Below are 20,104 nucleotides of genomic sequence, written 5' to 3'. Positions count from 1 at the left end.
GACTGCCAAGTGTGTTGCAGCCATAAGAGCACACCTTATGGTCCAGCCTCCAGAACGGCTGTATATTCCAAATGGACCGTGGATGAAGCATCCAGCATTGAGCGCAAAATTTCCAGCGGGAATTTTGGAGTCGGCGAAGTAGATATATTTTAATCCATGGGAAGATTTTCACGCCCAGGAACATCGGCTGGGGTGCCACAGGCATAGTCCTTCCGCGTCTCTCGAGGAGTTCAAGGTAAAAAGCGAGCGTGTATTTACAACTCAGCGCAAAGCAAACCGCATCTATGGCCTGAAGGGTCGTGAACATGAAGAATACGATTTGGGGAGGCATCTTCGGCCATTGACGTCTCGGTGGAAAGATGCTTGGGGAATATCGTGAACTCATTTTAGATATCTTTAGAGATGCAAAGATTAAAAAGGAATTCATTGGTCCTAAATAATGAACTAAAGAAATGATTCAACTCACGCCTGACGTCGATCTTCATCATCAGTCAAATTTTGGGCTGAGGTAGAGGAACAGTTATGTATATCATATGTCATAGAGCAGTCTTCGGTATCTGTTCGCTATGGATGTATTAGGTAGTGAAAATGCTCTCGACATCTCATATGTAAGTTGTTCTAACACATCAAAGCTATTTAGATACATCCCAGGATATTCGGTGAGCAGGACTCCGAGTCTCATAAAACGGCGGCACCCTGATCGGAAAATTCGCATCCGCGGGCTGAACTCCAATACATACTGCTACATAGTATGAACCAAAAATACGCAGCCGATTGTGATTTTCTACCTTCGTCAATCACAGAATTTTTGCACGAGAAATTCATTCGTCCTCTCACATGTTTCCGTCACTACTGCGGTATTTTACCCCGGCTAGGGGGAAATAGAGGCCCCTTAACTCGTCCAACCGGAAATCTGTTCGAATACCTGAATGTCAAAATATCAGAATGTTGAAAGACGAAGACCATCCAATTCTATGCGATTTTAGATCTGCTGTGCTAGGGTATTCGAAAGACATCCAAACCAGTTCTTACCGCGCTCCATAGACCATTATAGGCGCTCTGTGGACGTCTAGTGTGAATATATAGAACGTGGGGTGCATGTTAAGAAGGACTCAAGGGTCATTCATACTCGTCTCAAATATCTGCGACACGTCGTACATTATTTATTCGATTCTATTTTTATACTTATAAGACATTGATTCGTTATAAGAATATTGAATCACATTGTTCTATTTAAACTAATTACTACGCAGGTGTATCGTGGCCAGGGGTCGGATGCGGTTTTTTGTAGTTATGGTGTCCAAAGATTTTTTAGGAGCCTGGATTACTACCTACATGTAGACGGGTATAACACATGCTGTAGTAAGCAAAGTACTTGACCTCGGGAATCCATTCTTCAAATCCTTTAAGGTCAACAAGATAAGCGCCTTAAAAAATGGGCAACAAGTGCGACGCTATTGGCACTCATACAAATCCTAGGATTCCCTTACTTCTGTAGATTGATGAAGATAGCGACAGTACAAGGTCGGGGTAGGCTGATGAGATTGGCGATATGTATGATCGGTTTAAATTGTTGAGAAAATAGTTATTTGGACGATCAGAGGGCTTTAACGCTAGAGAATGTTAAATTTGAGGATTTATATAAGTATGAATAGCTTCATCATCATCAGATAAGGGATTGTACTCGGTCGGGGGACTTCAACGCCCAGAAATGAGCAATTTCGGAGATTTGTATAGTGGGAATAGCTTCAATGTGGGAGCTTCGTTTACAATACACTGTATAGAGCGGTGTGAGAAGGCGGTCGAAAACGAGGCATATTCAGGCACCAATACTATAAAAACCGCATTCGACCCCTGACCGCGATACACCTGCGTAATTTACCCATGTTATGTATTCATCTATCTACGGAGTACAAAGTACTTATCCACCGATTTTCTATTTACCATCCATTCGGATGTATACGGCTGATACCCAACATACCAATATACTACCCAACAAGCAACTCTGACCGACCCCATTCGTGCATGCCAAGGCTATAACGGCCTGGTCCTTGCCCTGTTTCTGGTGCCTAAGCCAGTTGTGTCTACGATCTAGAAGATCCCCAACAAATCAGATCCTATACTATCTATAAAACTTGCAGGGTGTGGGGCGCGAACCGGGTGTAAACAGGTTCTGACTGCGCCTCAATTGCATGTGGATACAAAAGTACTAATCGTACTGATCTTACAGATCGTACGGAGTACAAATATACTCCTTACAGGTCAGATGTGGCTGAGAAAGCAAATGGAAAGTTGTGGAACATCATCGAACCGGGAGAGAACAGGGGCAATTCTCCAGGGCTGTTTCCCCAGGTTCTTGAACTATATCTGTGCCGATAAAGTGTACGGAGCATATCGTAGCCACTATATATTACCCCTATTTATAGTGTACATTACTAAATTACTGCTCCATAACTAACTATGTACTCCGTACTCCTAACTAGTATATTTTTAACCATCCATATCATTTTTTTAACATTGAACTTAACTCGAGTCAACCCGTTGATACGGGATCTTATGCCAATTTACAATGCTGATCACAGTAACCCTAAATCATATTTTCAATTTCTAACTCACACACCCTTTCTCTTCATTTAATATACAAAGTACTCCGTACACTGGTCTCGCTCATCCCTGACTATCATGGGGTCTGCCAAATGTTTACACGTAGCCCAGCTCGCAGAGTACTGTGTACAACGTACTAAACACAATATGTGAATGTGTGCTAGGCAGTCTTCCACGTTTCCCACTCCTGCATTCCAGCGTGTCGCTTGGATTAGGCACGCGTGGGAAACTTGGCTGTTCATGTGGTAACTAGTTTATCAATGTACTACTTACGTACCTCGTGTTGTCGTGGAGTACATACTCATATGCATACTACAAAGTACATATGCATATGAACATATATAAAAATCTCTTAACTCCGTCCCGAAGTTGAACAATCCAATGAAAACAATATCCCCTGCTTCCGCTATTGTTAAAGCGAATCGCTTATCGCCAACTGTCTTTCCTCTCGAGGGCTAATAACTAAGTCTAATGCGCACTGTCCTCTCAACACTCCTTAGCGCCCTACCCGCTGTGATATATATCCAACAGCGTCATTAAACCCTGACCAACCAACTCGACAAAACAGATATCTTAACCAACACACTTTATCAGCCCTGATATAAGCCTAGCTGTAGCAAGGTAGATCAAATACCAACCAACATCGAACCAGTTTGGTGGTTGGTGGTTTTCGAGCAGAGGAGCAATCTTGTGTTTGATGTGACCATTATCCAATTGGTTTGGGTGGTTTAGAAGTGATTATTCGTGTTCAATGCGAGGGGTTCGAAAGGCATAGATGGGATCTCGGGAAGCTTCCACTTTTGTTGGTAAGCGACCCATTGATGGACCTCGGGGGGCTGGTCGTAGTAATCAATGTGCTTGCGCTCCGACAGGTGATGATCAAAGGTCGGTTTGGCAGTAGTTTGTTTACGTAGGGTAACGCGTTCTAAACAACAACATTTTCCAGTGATGCTACTTTTGCTAGTCAAGATTAAACCAGTTATTGGAACTTTGTTGAGTCTATCCAGGGATATGTTAATGGGGAGGGAAAATTGCGCGTGCGTTTGAGAGAGTGTATAGATACAGATAACACGATTCAATTCAATTCGAGTTCATCGTTCGTTCTTTTTTGCTTGTCAGACAAGCACAATCCCCAAAAACGCCAATTGCAATATAAAAAAAAGACGGACACTCGACTCGAGTATATGGACGTGAAAGGCATTCTGGCCTCATAAGCATAAAGCAGACCAAAATACGCCAAATGAATACATGAAACCGACATAGCTGTCGAAAAAAAAAATAAACAGTGAACGAACGATAATGGGCCAACGATGATGAGCCAACAGAATCAATGGTATAGGTAGTATTCAGATGGCCGAACGGGAGAAATTAAAACCCCGATCCAAAATCACCATCAAACAAACAAGAAAAAACAATTTTATCCACCATCCGGACACATTCTAGTTCATCTGCCCATCTCTAATGCGCAAGATGAAGTTAACAACGACAGCGGCGAGCAGGGCAATGGCGAGGATTGTGGGGCCGAATCGATCATCAATACCGCTTTGCCCGCGCCGACGGATGCTTTGCGCCCGCCAATGGAATGTCACTAGGGCGTAGATCATTGCGCCCATGGCAATGACGGTGAAGAGGGCTGCGGAGATGCGACCGATGCGATCGCCAAAGTTAAGGAGACCGACGGCTAGACCGCCCAAGATGACGGTGAAGTTAAGCCATGAGAGGAAGGTGCGCTCATTGGCGAAGAAGACTTTGGGCTCGACTCTGGTTGGGAGGGCGATGCGCTTGCCTGGTGGATGATGTTAGATGGGTTCGGGGTAGAGATTGGAGGAATGTTGTGGTGTGGGGGTTGGAATGGGATGGGGGTGCGATCTTTCTGCTTCTCCTGAGCTGTGACTGTTATCGCTGTCAGGTGGCGTAACAATCGCACGTCAACCAACACCGCTATAATAGCCACCAGCCCAGAGAAGCAGAATCGCTGCAATCCAACACCACAGTGATTGGAGCGAGACCAGGTGGAATTGTCTCTCGCGCTGAGCTGTCAAGCTGAGATCGGATGTGTTGTCGGACTTACCCGGAGCAGTTTGGAGGAGAGGTTGGCTGGACATTTTCGGATGTAAAGATGTGAAGTTATTGGAGATAGAAAAAAAGAATCAGGAGAAAAATCCAGACTCAATTCAAGGGGAAAGGGAAATCAATAGCGAGAGGCTTCAAGAGTTGAAAAGCCAAGAACCCAAATGTCTTCTTCCGTTCTGGGACTAGCGGGATACAGCTCTTTTGCACGTGCGTCTACGATTTGATGAGAAAATCAGGTGACTAAGTAGCGTCCACGGGCGGGTCTTCATAGGGCTTGACCTAATTGAGTAATTGGTTTTAGATTAAATATGTCATTCTCATATAAAGCTTGTATTTCTATATATATAGAAAACTGCTAGGAAAACTGTGTATACTGACTTTGACTACAAGTTGCACTATAAAAAAGGCCTGAGAATCCTGGACAGGGAAAAAATACTACATACGGAGTACTCCGTGCTACTTGATAGTTCCACTTCTTATTTCTCTTCTCTCTTGGCCCTGTATAGCAAATGTCAATGCTCCGAGAAATGGGGCACGCGACTAACCAACAAGGGATTGCTATTAGTGCACCTATACCATCCGAATATCCTCCGAATCAGTGAATTTGGGAGATAAAATGTACAATATACGACTCAGCATCGCATCTACAACATATACATCTACCCAGACCCTTTACATCTTTTCCCGATATTGCCCCGAAGAAAAAAAAAATGGGTCGGAACCGAGGCTATATAAAAGACTTCCAAACCAATTTTCACTGGCTCCGAGAATAAAGGGTCTAGAATATCACTAGGCCCACTTTTACTACCTTTATAGCCCATCTGGGCTGGACTTGCGCACGTTGCCCACGGGAAATATAAAATCTGCCCGTGCTGCTTATATATAGGACATATCTGTTTAAAGCAGGGGAAAATTAACAAGGCGCTGTACAAATAGTAATTCTCTAGTGGAAGAGCTTTGGACTGGGCCAGAAAGTGATTTTTGATTGCCACGATATTAGGCCTATCCTCCGTAGAACAGAGAACGACACTAATGTGGCTTTAACCTAGACAGTACAATAATCCCCCCCCCGGACCTTGCCTCTTGAGAGGTGGGCATGTTAGATCTTGCTAATTACATTGCGAGCTAGATTTGTGCAAGACTCGCCGTATAATGTTGCCCCGCAAGAGTTTATTGATTAACAACCGAAGGGTTGATACATATGTACTAGGGTTAATAAATACCACGAACGACTACACATTGCACAAAATTAGAGAACATAGCGTCGTTGTTGCTGTTTTGCCTGATTGCTAACAGCTCAATAATATACTAAGAGGGCAGTCATCTCCCAAACTATGTTTGAGCAGTTATACTGTGGCTTCATAAACGAAGTGAGCTGTATTCACCACTCATAACTATATATGATGAGTATGGCCTTTTTGTGCCCGTCGGCTGGAGGATGATAGGTTGTTAATAGATTACGCTTTACCACAAGGATTTTGCTGAATTCAGTCTATAATTCCGAAATAAATTGACCTCCACAGTCTGAGCGATGCTTTCTGGTATTCCCAGGAGTGGAATACCAATACGCAAGCTGAGGTAACCATCTCCCAATACAATGTGTTTTCATCTACTTCTCTTTGAGACCTGCGAGGAACTGGTTGTTTGCACCAATTAAAGCGTCTCTCCAGGCCATACGCGTTCCTTTATAGGGGAACACCCGATATAGGCGATTTCCTCCAATATATAGCAGCGCGCTAGTCCTCGAACCTATCGAATTGAATATATATGAGAGCATTTAACTACTAGGCCGAAAGATCATAAGGACAAACAGAACGTGTGTTTGTGATTGCAGCGGTATATACATTAGGCCCTAGCATCCCTCAGGGACCACAAGAGTTGCGTGCTTCATACGTGACTCCGATTCCGCAGGACTCAGGAGTAATAGCTAGATCTCCCCTCTCTTCCTCTCTTCCCTTTTCGTCAAGAGCCCAGTCAATAGTATTTCCACCGGATCTGCCTTCCTCGTAGCCTATTTATCGTAAAAATATCCTCCACCTGTCCTTAACTTGCCCTGTATCTCAAGGCCCTTGTACCCTGGTTCTGTAACCTGCCTCTCTCTCAACTTTTTTTCCATAAAAACCCGCAAATTCTCCTTCTCTGGTACATCTTCAAAGTCGCATTTTGACAAAAGAGCCACCGCTTTCTTGAAACTTGATTCCTGCGCCATTACAAGATCACTCCATTCAGCACGCACCCCCTTCTTAAGCAACAGCTTCAAAACATCCAGACGCTTAAAATAAACAGAAACCCCAATAGCACTATATCGCGGACGTTCATAATTACTCAGAAACACATCCTGCGTTAAATGCGGGTTCACCCCCTTCTCAATCAACACTTCCACCATCTTACACTGTCCACACTTCACAGCCGCAAAAAATGCCCCCTGCCAACACATATCAATCTCCAATCCCGCCTCAACAAACACATTTAACAGAGTTTGATTATTCTGCTCCGCAATAACACACAATGCTGCATCATTCACAAGGCGCATCCCAATCCCAAGGAATATATCCACGAGCTCCGGCTGGTCCGTGTGAATCGCGCGCTCGAGCGGGGTATGCAAGTCACCCTGTCCGTGACAAGCACCAGCCTCCAACAAGACCGGTACAATAACAGGCCAACGTGAATCAACAGCAGCGTTAAGTGCCGAGGAATATCGCAGAACGCCACCCCCTGGCTCCATGGAAGCGTTATATCGAAGTAGCAATTTTACAGCCTCTTCGCTATGGGCTGGAATTGCACCGTAGTGAAGCGCCTCGCCCAGCTGGTCGTGATACCATCTTCTGTCTGGCCTTGTCTCGGCGAGTAGACAGGCGAGTGTTTCTATGTGTGAGCCACGGGCTGCAAGGGAGAGAGCGCTCCCCGAAATACAGACGTTGGTGGTGGGGCTTCTAAGGTGGTTTGAGTGGGATTTGAGGACGCTTATGCTGGCGCCTGCATCGAGCAGCTTTTTCGCGAGGGTTGTGTAGCCGTGCTTAGCGGCCCAGATGAGGGCGGTGCTGCCATGGTTGTTGATGTTGTTTTTGTATAGGTATGTTTGAAGGACTGTGTATGTCCTTCTTGTGGTTCGGACGAAGGCGCTGAAGTTTTTTTGGGTGGGGAGGTATTGCGCAACTGAGAGGAGGATTTCTGTTGGTAGGGAGTCTAATTGAGACATGATGTTTGTGGAGTGCGCTGAGGTTTCCAACGTTATTTTGGAGGTTATGCAGACATGGTGGGAGATTGACGTTTGATGCCTTTAGCGCTTGGGGAAGTGGGCTTGGCGCTATTGGAGCTAGTGATTTAGGGGATTGGGGGCTGCTATGTAATTATATATGGGGAAATTGAGAATTTATTATAATGGAGACTGGCATAGCATTATTTGAGTACTTTTATAAAAAAACTGTCTAGGGTGGTAATAATGATATCTGGAAAAAGCAAATACATATTATTCATGAATTTAGCCTAAACTAGGACTATAAATAAGCAGCCGTATACGAGGGACTGTCAGATTAATGAATACGGAGCAGGTCACATAATTTTAAAATATCTGGGACCTCGGAAATTTCATTAGATTGTACATCTAGGAAGATACTAGATGTCTCACAACTTCATTATTCCAACCGCTAGGAGGATAGTCTCTTCATAACCCCATCTTTCCAAATTCAGATTAGCAAGACTGTACGGGTCACGAAAATATTTGCTGTCAATTCAACTATAAAACACGAGAGCTAAACGAAAGTTATCAACAAAAATCTAGGTCATATTCGTCTTGCCAGCCCTCAAATCCCAATCTTCGCGAATCATATCCGCCGCCTTCTCCGCAACAGCGTAAACACTACTGACAATATTCCCGGAAACATTATTTGGGAACACCGATGCATCAGCAACACGCAATCCCTCAACGCCCTTCACCCTCAATCTGCTGTCCAAGGCATCGCCCATAGCAACAGACCCGCTGATATGGTACTCACCCGCAACAAGGTCATGCACCGCTCGTCGGGCCATATCCATGTCCTGCAGGTTGATACTAGGCTCGGGGTACGTGCGTCGCAGGAATGAAGGCTTCAGGTGCTTTGATTCCGTTACTTGATCACTCCAGCGCAGGAACGCCGCCAGGAGGGAGATGTCGGATGAGTGACCACCGTAGTTAGGGTCGATGACAGGCTGTTTAGTTGGGTCTGGAATCTATTAGTATCTGAGTTGATTGGGTATGGAAGGGGGTCTGTGTTTAATTGAAACTCACCTGCACTCTCAATATGGATAGACCCTCTAGCTACGGGATACTGCAGACAAAGCGCTAAGGTCAAACCAGCCGGCTCATCAGCCGGACGCGGTACGATTATCTTGCTCTGATGCTCTACGCCGTCTGTGTTCATGGAAGTTGGCACTGTAACAATCTGCATATTGGCAGAGTGATCGCTCTCAAGGTGCGCGATAGTCTGAGCGAGCTGTTTCGCGTGGAATGCGCTTGTCGGCTCGATATCCCGAATGCTCCTGATGATATCTGCCAGCTCTGTGTCTGAGAGGATTTTCTTTGCCGGGAAGAAGCCCTGCATGCTGGCGATGGAGCTGAGTAGTCCATCGCTGGTTTCAGCATACTGCTTAGCGGCAGCCTCCATTTCCCCGGGCACCTGGGATAGAGTATCTAGGGTGACGGCGCCAGGCTGGACATCCATCATGATTAAGGTGATGGAGTGGTCTTGGACGTTTGCGCCGACGCCAGTATTGGCAATCTTGCACTCGACGCCCGCGGCTTTGAGGATCTCCGGGTCACCGATCCCTGATAGCTCGAGGATCTGTGGACTTTTCATTGTGCCGCCGCTCACGATTACTTCGCGTCGAGCGGAGACTTGGTACTCGACTCCGTCATGTGTGAGGCTTGCGCCGATGGCCCTGTTTCCATCTAGTACCACGCGGTTGACAAGGGCTTCGCAGAGCACTTTGAGGTTCGGTCGAGTCGCGCGGTTCGCTTCATAGTATCCTCGTGCGGAGTAGCTACGTTTTCCCTTGTCCGGGCCGGTTCGAACAACCGCGCCGAGGGTGCGGTAGAAGCCGATATGGTCACCACTCCATGGGTCACTGGGCTTGGTTGTGATGCCAGTCACATCTTCACAGGCCTTGATGATGTCGATCTCTATTGGCAGGAAGGAATCATTGAAGCTGGTGCGGACGGGCCCGCTCGTGCCGTGGAATTCGCCTACGAGGGGCATTGTGGAGCGATCGGTGATGGCTGGGTCGATTGGCTCGAGGGTCTTCATTTCGTCAGTCTGAGACTGAAAAAGAACTAGATTGGAGAATGAAAACGCCGAGTTCGTACCTGATGCTTTCGCATATATCCCTGCATATGCTCCCCACGCCACCCATCATCCCCTACTAGCTCTGCCCAGTCATCGTAATCCTGCGTCGATCCTCGCACATACATCATATAATTGATACCACTGGATCCACCAAGGAGCTTTCCACGCGGCATATGGTGGGACAGGCCATGATTGTTTTCCTATACTCGCAGAAGTTAGCATACCCAAATTAGATGTATGCAATGGAAATAGAATAAACTTACCTGTGGCACCGTATACATACACCAATCATACTCGGGGTTCTCAAACATCTGGCTGAATGCCGCAGGAGTATCAACTAACGGATCTCCAATGCGATACTTGCCAGCTTCAATAACACCGACTATTATATCGGGATTTTCGCTGAGGCGCGCTGCAAGAGCGAGTCCTGCAGTTCCTCCGCCGCAGATGACATAGTCAAATGTCGTGCGGGTGAATTCTTCAACGGTGCAGGTTGGATTTTGGGCCATGGTATGATTTCAGATTTGTCGAAAGATTGGCCCTGGGGGAGATCTACAATATAAATGCGTATAAGAGGGGTAATGACACCAGATACAGGTTGGATCAGCAGCGGGGGTGAAGGTCCAGCTTTTAGCAAAACCAAGGCATTAAGATATATTATAAGATATCCAACTGTTGATTTCTGGTGAAGCTCAGCCCTAGAAGAAAGGTGAAGATTGTGGGAGAAAGCCCTTTATTATATATGTGGTATATTGTGCCTATACTCTACATTCAAAGATGCCATATAAAAATTTGATAATCTCTTGAGTAAATCTCAGGATAAATTTCATTTTCACCCCGAAATACAGTAAGACTTATTTATAATGAACACGTATACTAACCCCTTTTGCCATAAGCGTTGCAGATGGAACGCCCACTAAGCCCCTCTGGTACAATCCTAGACTCCGTCTCATGGATATCGTGAATTATTCACTCTGGATTTAAGTCAAATACTCAAACCACTGCTTTCTCATTGCCGTCACCGTCCCCGAGCAATTACTTTTGCTCCAATTGACCAATTGGCCAAGTGTTCTCTGCAATATCCACCGCAGTTGAGGTCGAGATTGGTTGAAATTGCGGAGTTCTCTTGTCAGCCTTACGTCAAAGCTGTGCGAAGGTGCCCGCTAAATGCTCGCTAGAGCCCCGTTGGCTTCACCGTGCGTATCTTGTAGGATCAGCAGTGCCCCACAGCACCGCAGATCGCCCCCGCCAAAGCAGAAAATATCACTGGTCGGAAGGCACACCTCTATAGATGTGACAAGTGGCCTCCAAGCTGGCCCATATACTATTGGCCGATACCCTTGGTGTACTCCATAATGCTGACAGGGCTGTGCAATCTTCGGCCCCTGCCGTGCCATTTGCAGCCTAGTTGGTGGAGCGAGCTACTCTTCAATCTGGACTCCCGTTTGTTGCGGCTTATCAGCCGCACGGTTTAGTGGTGTAAGTCAGCATATAGCTCTCACTGCTCGAAGACAATCTTCGTCATCTAGACGAGCTTGGCCCTTGACAAAGATGTCCGCTGTTGACGCACACGTTTTGGTGGCAATTCTCAGTCCCGACCAGTCGAGAGAAAAGGAATTGTATGTTTGTGTAAATCGCTTCCAAAATGCTATATGTACAATATATTAGTCTCAAGTAACCCGACTGACCCAAGCACGGGTCATTCATGCGCCGTGTTCGGTTTCTCTCGAAGACCCAGTCATCAGTTTAATGCTCAAAGCCCCATCTTCCGCTGCACCCAAGCAAGAGCATCCTCCCACCTCGGATCCCCTGACTTCAAAGCCTCAAATAACTCCGAAACCAGCGCTCTGCCCGAATCCCGCGCCCACCAACGGTGCCCATCAAGCTCCTTCAACAACACACCCCAATACATAAGAATCAGCAACGAAAACGGCTGCCGACACCGCAGACTATCAACAAAATCTTTCTCAACAGCCGCAAGCCAAGCAAGGACCGGCGCCGGATCCGGTGAGTGCGCAAATTTGTCATAACAATGCCTCAGATGCGCAATAACATCATTATTAATGCGATGCTGTTCCGAGTAAATTCCAACCATAACCTGATCGTTCAACGCCGCGAGATGCGTCAGCGCAGCTTCTGTATCCGGATCAAGCTTGGTAGGTGTCCTCTTCCAATATTCGCCCTTCGTGAATAACTCTAGCTTGATCCACGACTTGCTGACTTGCAGGATCTTTTTCACGCCTTGCAGTAGCTCAAACAGTATCACAATATTCTCCGTGATACTGGCGCACTCGTCTTTCGCGACGGTTAGTCGGGGCGACGCGATGCTGATTGCGATCATGACGATCGAGTGTGCGAATACCGCGTTGCAGTTTTGCGGCGTGATGCTATCGATCGCATTCCTGAATGGCGCTAGACTGCGGTTGTAGTATTGCAGTCCTGTTTCGTAGTACAGGCTTGCTCTTTCTGAAGGTTCGCATGTTGTTGCGATGTGCATTGAGGCTAGCGCTAGAATCCCGCTCATCAGGTAATCATGTTTAAAAGCGAGGGTTGGGACAGTTATTTGCCAGATTGTTTCTTCTGACTGACTGATAGAGAGACTTCGATATGTGTCTGTTGAGAATTTGTGCATTAATTCTAAGTTGTCGATGCCGAATGAGTTTGTTTGGGTTGGTGCCGGGACCGTGGCTGGGATTATTGTGGCAACGGCTAGTCTGGGCACCAATGCTCCGGGCGACCCATGGCCTTCTAGAGGTCGGGGCACATCGGATGTTGAGCTGGGTGGGGTAAGATGGGTTGTAGCGCGACGAGCGGCGGCGACTTTCAAATATGTGCATCTTAACTCGCGGGTTATGCAATTTGAGCATGGTGGACCCTGCTCGTCACATTTGACCCGCCTGCTTCTGCATTGGTCGCACCCGTTGCGCGATTTGGTGTGCGCGCGAAGAGGGGGCATGTTTAAATTTAATTGACAGCTGCGGAGGCCAATCATGAAGGTACATATTTACCCGTATCATGTGACTCGGGTCTAGAACAATTTTGGAAGTATATGGAGTTGAGCCTCGCTATTTATATTTCGTGGAATTTGATGTGATGTGTGCATCCTCGGCCATATGACCTAAATTTGAATTGCAATATGTGCCTAGTCCATGTGTGCATAATGAAAAGGATGTATCATATATCAAAAGCTTCAGCCGTTATTGCCAGCATACTAATATTATTGGAAGTAAATATATAATTAACATTTCCATCTCTTTCCCCCTCATTTGACTAGAAATTAACAAGCCAACAGCACTCAAATTAGAGCCACACAGTAGCAAGGATAGTGGCAACAACACCAGCAATGCCACCAGACATTTTCTGACCAGCCCCAGTGTAAATAGGAGAGGCAGACGCGGTAGCAGATGAGCTACTCCAGGAGCCAGTCATAGACTTAGAAGGAGTAGGCATAGTCACGTTCTTCTTGCCACCCATACCCATAGCAGCCATACCACTCGGTGTACCCATAGCAGTCTTCTTTCCAATCTATCAATACAAGCAACATCAGCCCTGCCAAAAAGGGGCGATAAAGCACCCAATAAAAAATCCCACAAAATAATCTAATTTACCTCGACGATAGCAGGGCCAGCAATAATATTGTCGTCAGTCGCCTGCTTGTTGCCCTTGGTCAAGACGACGTAGCTCTGTCCAGCAACGCCCTTGGGAACAGTGACGGTGAATTTTCCATCACCCATAGACTTGAGAGGAGCCCAGACGGGCCCAGTGACGGTAATGAAGGCGGCGTGGACATCGCTGATAGCTGTGTCAAAGCCTCTGCCCGTCATCAGCTCCACCTTCGAGCCTGTCATGATGACACCCATCGAGCTCATCATGAGCGAGGGGAAGGCCTTGACGGGCAATGCGCCGTTGCTGGAGGGGCATGAGGAAATGAAGGGGGAGGCCACGGTGTACACCTCGTTGAAGCCGAGGGGGTTGTCAAAGGCCTGGGCAAAAGGGACTTCGCCGAGTGCAGCGCGCAAGTACGCACTGTGTCGGGCTTCTGTGGTCAGGATACTGCCGGCGGCTGTCAGGTAGGTGTCGCTCATAATAGAGGCTGCGGCGCCGAGGTAGGCGCTGACTCCAACACCTGGAGATGTCATTAGTGGTGATTGTTGGCATGACTCGATGTTTCTTACCCTCGAGAACGCTGGCAAGGGCTAGGAAGCCGCTGACATCGGTGGATGGGAAGTTGTAGGTGCAGCGCGCAACGGGGGAGGCACCGGCAGCTAGAAAGTGTCAACATAGTGTCCGTTATTTCCGTGTTCAGATGGTGGGGACATACCCTTGAGCGCGGAGGTCAAGAAATCCACGTGTTGCTTCTCATCGGAAGCAACCTCCTTCAGATTGGCATAGAAAGGGTCCTTCATGCCAGCCTTGATGAAGTCCTCCTGGGTGTAGTTCTTGAGACCCTCCTGATAGAAAGATGCCTCGAGATGCTCAAGGGTGAGAGCATAGTTGAGGACGTCGGCTAAAGAAGAAGAACATTAGAGGATGAGCAATCCATTGGTTGGAAGGTACACACCGTCGCTGATAGCACGCTTTGAGACAGGGCCGGCGTTGGCAAGGCCGATGGCAGCACCGGTGAGGGCAATATTGGTGAACCTCATTATATGATAGTAGAGCTTTGAGTTTCTCTTGATAGGAAATTTGACTTGAAATGAAAGATAATCGATCTATTTTCCAAGTAGAGGGGGATGTCTTTTATAGCTGTCTTGTCGGCAATTTGGGAAGCTAATACAAGACCTTATTTTGAGCCCAGGCATTAGAACGGCCTAGCCAAGTAGAAACTAGTCATTCTTTTCCTTGTTTCATACGTTTTCTACCTGATATTGGTGACGTCTCAGGCGCAAGACTGAGATCAGCGGTAGGTATTCCAGATCGAGAGATAAAGGGTCGAGCGAAGACTCGGATAGATGTCAACAATAACTCCGACAGGGGCGAGGGGGAGATTCTGGCTCCATAAGATAACATCTGCAGGAACCACTGTGGATCAATCTGGGGTAGGTAGAGCACTGTACCCAGGTCGATCATGCCAAAAGGGGAATATAATATCATAGCTTTGCATGGTGGAGAAGCTTATTGAACTCTCGGGCTTGTACCTGCATAAACTGATGGACTAGTGGTGATCCCGGAGAACGAAAACGAGAACGAGATCACGAGAGAGAGACCAGAGCAATGAGACTAGTAGTACCGAGAACGAAAGCGAAAACGGGAACGATACCGAGGCCGGGGGTCTCAAGGAACTATGTACGGAATACTCTGTACTTCCTTAAGAACAGGTCTTCTTTGAAATCCTCTTATTTCACCAAATTTTACTCCGTAGATATTTCTTTGTCTCTAAAATCCACCTTGAAATGTTTTTTTTGTAGCATTCTTCCTCGGGTGTGATAAAAACCCCCTGCCACGACAGTGAATTACCGCCAGTGCGCCACTTCGGATTTTCCTGTAGTAAATTTTTACTAACTCCGTAAAAGAAACCTTTGAATTATCTCTTAATGATTAATGTTTCAAGTATTGAGCATTCAAAGTATAGGGAACCTTAAGTCGGCTGCTTATCAGGCCTTATTATGTCGTTTTTGTAGCATTCTTTTTCCATGAAAGCCGGGTACCGAGTCCTTTTTTCCCAGAGAAACATGGAAGTTGATCTTTCGATATTCCTGTCCGTTGCGCAGATATTTCCCCGGAACAGGAAAGCAAATTATGTGTGTTGAAAAAAGGCAGTTGGACTTAAGGCAGTTGGACTTGGGGCTGGACTCAGCCTAGAGATGGTACCTCCGTCTCTATTCCTTTCTTCTCCCGTCCGTTTTCCCCGATAGTAGAATGAACATCCAGTTTCTATGTTTCCCCTGTCGTATTCTCTAGATTCTTATAATTTTTTCACCGAAAGAGTTGTTGGAAGAAATGAGCGAAGGGAGACATTGCTTACTGCTTGAACTCTTGCAAGGCTATTTGCATGCATTATAAAAGGACCCAGCGTAGTGTCCTACCAATAAGAAGAAGGCAATGATGAGAACCTTTCACTGCTTTAATATAATCCGTTTTGCATGGCACTACTGCCATACTGAGCTATCACCGTACCAACACATTTTCCCTCTAATAGCACTCGTCGGACTTGTTGTCACCACCGTCCTTGCATCCCTTAGGGCACCTCTCTTTCATGTGAATAGCGCCATTGCTGCCGCCATCGCAGTGGTAAAGGAAGTAGTCGTAGTTGACTGTTGCAGGATCGACCCCAGCCTCATCCAAGGCAGTAAGAATCTCCTGGTGGTAGTTACCTGTTTTTGTTTAGCATTATTCCAGCCATAGTGAATGAGTTTGATCGCAATACCTTTACCCATAAGGGTGAAAGAACAGTAGTTAAGACCGGTTTGGCAATTTTCCGCAACGGCCAGAGAGGCGAAAATGGCGAGGGCAGGGAGGACAAACTTCATATTAGAAAGTATTGCTTAGGTTCGAGTGTTCAGACTGCTTTGGTTGTTTGAATGAGGAGGCTGTTTGATGATAGAGAAGATCGAGGATAACACCCACCTTTTTATATTCTTTTCTGATAGCGTAGCGCAAAGCAATGACACATTCTTTTGAAAAATTGGGCCTCTACTGACGTCTATTCTGCAGCTTCCGGCCCCCGAAGTACTCGAAGCTTCAAACAATGTGTGGATCTTTCAGTAATGGCCCCTAATCTATCTGGCTTCATCTGACAATATTTTATAGTCTTTGTGAATAGTGGGTCTAAAAGGACCTGGCCTCATTCAGACAGTCGAGTCCGTGAGGTCTCACGTAGAAGTGTTCTATAGCTAGCGTAGGACCAGCGAATGACCATCTCGTTAGAGGACAGAGGATATGTGATTTACCTGAGAATAGGGGCACTAATAGGGGCCGGGGGCCCATGACACGCACGAGGGACGATGGGTGGAATGGGCGGGGTGGAGCGGACCCGCTAAGCAGGAGCAATATATATACACATGCAATTTTGCGTCCCAGCCCGAAATTTTTGGGAATAAATAACACTGCTATGGGATCGGCCTTACTGCGGGGGCGATCCTCTTGTCAGGAGAAGGTTGTTTGGCCGAACATATTCAATGAAAATTGTACTTCATTCACCGTGTTTAACAAGAAGCTATCCTCAATTACACATGTTCATCCCCAAGTAGGCTATAGCGTCATTATGTAGCCTGAGGAGCTCAACCAACAATTGTGACGCCTGATATGTCATGAAAAGGCTAAGTCGGAGGGTAGAGAATGCCCTATTTTACCTAGGAGGAAGGAGGGGACACTGGGGGCTGGGGGCCGGGGGCGGAACGGGCGGAGTGGAGCGGGCCCCACTACGTAAAGCTAATTGAGATCCCGGGACGTAGAGGCCCAACTTTGCGTCCAAACCGGAAATTCCCCTTAAATAACGCTTACGTACGGAGTATATGAGATCAGAATTGCTGTGGGGGTGGTGCTCTTGCCAGGGCGTCCAAGATGCATTGGGTATTTGAACCGGGTGAATGTTAAACAAAAGATCATATGGGAAACATACAGCTGCAATCTAGATATGATGGCACTTTGATAACATCCATGGATTGCGCGGCCTATTGCTGAGTAAAGATTTACACCTGAGGTCCCAAGTCCGTCCCGAGATCTGCATAAGATCGTAAGAGATAGGATAGGGTCTGAGACAGAAGTCTCCACTAGTAAATCAAGGTTTGCATCCACAGATGTGAGCCAATTGTGATTTCTTTCAAGGTTACCTATGTGCCTACGGTTAACTCATCACTGAGCCATGCAGCCAGGGGTACTTGCTTCACCAACGTCGCGATTTTGCGGGTATGTAAAGCAGTTTATCAATTGATATTAGCTTCATCCCATGCTGATTTTATCTCTGTACTCAATTTGATTGCCTTCTTTGCTGTCTAGCTGATTGAATGGAAAACCACCACTATATCCAAGAGCCATATCTGGTATATAATAAATACTTATCCTCGCTTTGCACACTCAATCGCTAGTGGGGAGTTACTTCATCCAAATAATGCTTTGCCATAGCCCCAAATGAGCTGTATCGATCCGTTCAAAGGACCCCAACGATCCTTTTATTAACCACCATGATGCCTTTGGGGGCACAACACTTGAATCGCCCCAAATAAACAAAACTAGAGTTACCGAGGTGTTTAGAATATAAGAGAGCTTCTCAGTCAGAATTTTGATCGTTAATTCTGCAATCATCGCATCCTTGTCTGGAAGTTGAATCTCTCATATCTATTCACAATTTTGGATGTTTTCGCCTTAATCAAGCAACCGTTCTGAACATTAACAATAATTCTTTTGCTTGCGCCTTTTTACCTTTCCGTATGCTCCGTTAGCGCAGTCAAGTTCTACGGTCATAATCCTCCCGCAAACATTCTTGAAAACGCTTTGAGTCACTTGTTGGAGATTCTCGAAGATAAGCTCGGATACAGTTCTGTGTTCCTGTCCGAAGACCTCAACACTCAGAATGGCTTCGACTTTCTGGCAAAAGAATTGGGTATCTTCGATATGACATTGGAGGAGTATTTTGCTGAAGGAGAAGAGCCATAAGTGAGCACTGTGCTGCCGTCCGCGAGTGCTACCCCGTCTACTGCCCTTTGTGTTAGAGACACAGTAGACCAGCTTCGCTGTGTCTCCAATACTGTTGAGGATAAGATCAGCGAGAACAACCGGAAGCACATCTGTGCTGGAGTTGCTGGCTTCGCGGCCTTGATCCCCGGCGGCGTGGCCATGATTCTAGACAGCAGCACAGCGTGTGCTGAAGCGAAGTCGGGCAGAGCAGTTGCATGCAAAACAGTCGTTTTGATCACCGGCGTTGGTTTGCGTGCTTTCACAACCACCGAGGCGAACAACTTCTGCTACGACTACCTAACCTCCAATGACAAGCAATGCGCCAGCTAGGGGTGTTTCTGGTTTAAACAGCAAGGCATCTATTACCGTGAGAAATACCCGACCCGACCCCACGTGCGCAGATTACGACGAGGAATGTAAGGAAATCAGTGCTTGAATGCCGTGGCATAGTACGATCGAACACGCGAAAACTGAACAGAGATGAAGAGAGAGGCGGAAAATTAGAGGGTTTTCGTACCGGAGTTGAAGTAATCTGATTTTATGGATTAGAATCATGTTGTTTATCTTCAAGAAGGGCCTGTGATTGTGCCAAGAGGCCAATACAAAATCCTGGTGTTGGTGCTCCCCAGTCAACAATAATTTTCTCTGAACAATAGCCTTTCAAGATTATCTACCGTTTGTATGGGTATGTCATACAGAAGTTACAAAAGGTTCAAATTTCGCAACGCCTTGCGTTATCTGCATGAAGGTAATAGGCTTGGACTAGTCAAGCATGGGGAATTCAGTTGCTTATACATGCACAACTTTTAGGCGCTCTCTTAGCCTCTAATCCTGGGGAAATCAAAGAAAGGAGGAATGGGTGTTTGGTCTGATTGAATGGCAAATACGAGATGGTCAGTGTCGGTGCCGTAGAAGCCGTAGAGATTTCCGAGGTGATTTTAGAGGCTGAGGTAGAGGCAGTGTTGTAGAGGCAACTTTCGTAGAGATGATCGAGGTTGTATTCCGTGGTCGTAGACATATCGGAAGTATAGCTAGTGGATGTTTTCCGCAAGTAAAAAAAATAGTCTGCCTTTAAATATTCTCATAGGTATATCAGTTGGATTGTTATACATGACTTTTTTCTACTCCGGAGTAGACAGCTCTTGGTGGTATGCCCCGCTCATCAGTCCTCGCTTATATATGCACAAGACCTTGCAGTCTCAATCAACCACTGTAGCCCTAATATCGACATGTAGGGAAGCTAAACCCAATGAAATCAGGCATGAATCCAGCTGCATCAGCCTTATTTGATTCCACACAAAGAATGTATGGTTTTCACATTTCGACATCGCAGAATTTCATGGTTCACGAAAAAAAAATCCGAGAACACTACCAAAAAGGCCACACCAGGCCACATGAGCGGCCAATGATATTTGTGAGTTCTAAAGCGATTGGTGATGAAAGGATGCTAATTTAGCAAAGGCTGAAACGGTTCCAGAAAATTAAGTGAA

The 20,104-nt window shown here is 46.4% G+C and overlaps 7 protein-coding genes across 7 annotated transcripts; 1 reads left to right on the top strand and 6 right to left on the bottom strand.

The window, feature by feature from the left end:
* Positions 1-4,043: 4,043 nt before the first annotated feature.
* N7479_009745 (putative vacuolar transporter chaperon Vtc1) lies at positions 4,044-4,709 on the bottom strand (the record flags this gene model as incomplete). Its single annotated transcript, XM_057257438.1, has 2 exons — positions 4,044-4,390; positions 4,676-4,709. 2 exons carry the CDS (start codon positions 4,707-4,709, stop codon positions 4,044-4,046), a joined length of 381 nt encoding a protein of 126 aa, XP_057104896.1.
* Positions 4,710-6,688: 1,979 nt separating this feature from the next.
* On the bottom strand, positions 6,689-7,876 carry N7479_009744 (ankyrin repeat domain-containing protein; the record flags this gene model as incomplete). The annotated part of the gene is made up of 1 exon (XM_057257437.1): positions 6,689-7,876. One exon carries the CDS (start codon positions 7,874-7,876, stop codon positions 6,689-6,691), a length of 1,188 nt encoding a protein of 395 aa, XP_057104895.1.
* A 578-nt stretch (positions 7,877-8,454) lies between these two features.
* N7479_009743 (GMC family oxidoreductase) lies at positions 8,455-10,507 on the bottom strand (the record flags this gene model as incomplete). The annotated part of the gene is made up of 4 exons (XM_057257436.1): positions 8,455-8,879; positions 8,945-9,968; positions 10,019-10,198; positions 10,262-10,507. 4 exons carry the CDS (start codon positions 10,505-10,507, stop codon positions 8,455-8,457), a joined length of 1,875 nt encoding a protein of 624 aa, XP_057104894.1.
* Positions 10,508-11,751: 1,244 nt separating this feature from the next.
* N7479_009742 (Zn(II)2Cys6 transcription factor domain-containing protein) lies at positions 11,752-12,954 on the bottom strand (the record flags this gene model as incomplete). The annotated part of the gene is made up of 1 exon (XM_057257435.1): positions 11,752-12,954. The coding sequence occupies one exon, from the start codon at positions 12,952-12,954 to the stop codon at positions 11,752-11,754; it is 1,203 nt and encodes a 400-aa protein (XP_057104893.1).
* Positions 12,955-13,298: 344 nt separating this feature from the next.
* Positions 13,299-14,644, bottom strand: N7479_009741 (ferritin-like domain-containing protein; the record flags this gene model as incomplete). The annotated part of the gene is made up of 5 exons (XM_057257434.1): positions 13,299-13,523; positions 13,607-14,124; positions 14,174-14,263; positions 14,320-14,505; positions 14,560-14,644. 5 exons carry the CDS (start codon positions 14,642-14,644, stop codon positions 13,299-13,301), a joined length of 1,104 nt encoding a protein of 367 aa, XP_057104892.1.
* Positions 14,645-16,130: 1,486 nt separating this feature from the next.
* Positions 16,131-16,468, bottom strand: N7479_009740 (uncharacterized protein; the record flags this gene model as incomplete). Its single annotated transcript, XM_057257433.1, has 2 exons — positions 16,131-16,312; positions 16,366-16,468. The coding sequence occupies 2 exons, from the start codon at positions 16,466-16,468 to the stop codon at positions 16,131-16,133; spliced, it is 285 nt and encodes a 94-aa protein (XP_057104891.1).
* Positions 16,469-18,510: 2,042 nt separating this feature from the next.
* Positions 18,511-18,944, top strand: N7479_009739 (uncharacterized protein; the record flags this gene model as incomplete). Its single annotated transcript, XM_057257432.1, has 2 exons — positions 18,511-18,540; positions 18,666-18,944. The coding sequence occupies 2 exons, from the start codon at positions 18,511-18,513 to the stop codon at positions 18,942-18,944; spliced, it is 309 nt and encodes a 102-aa protein (XP_057104890.1).
* Positions 18,945-20,104: the final 1,160 nt, after the last annotated feature.

Source organism: Penicillium vulpinum (assembly GCF_028829585.1).
Source record: "Penicillium vulpinum strain IBT 29486 chromosome Unknown utg000004l_segment0_segment0, whole genome shotgun sequence".
NCBI classification, from domain to species: domain Eukaryota; kingdom Fungi; phylum Ascomycota; class Eurotiomycetes; order Eurotiales; family Aspergillaceae; genus Penicillium; species Penicillium vulpinum.
This window is presented reverse-complemented; position numbering and strand designations above follow the sequence as displayed.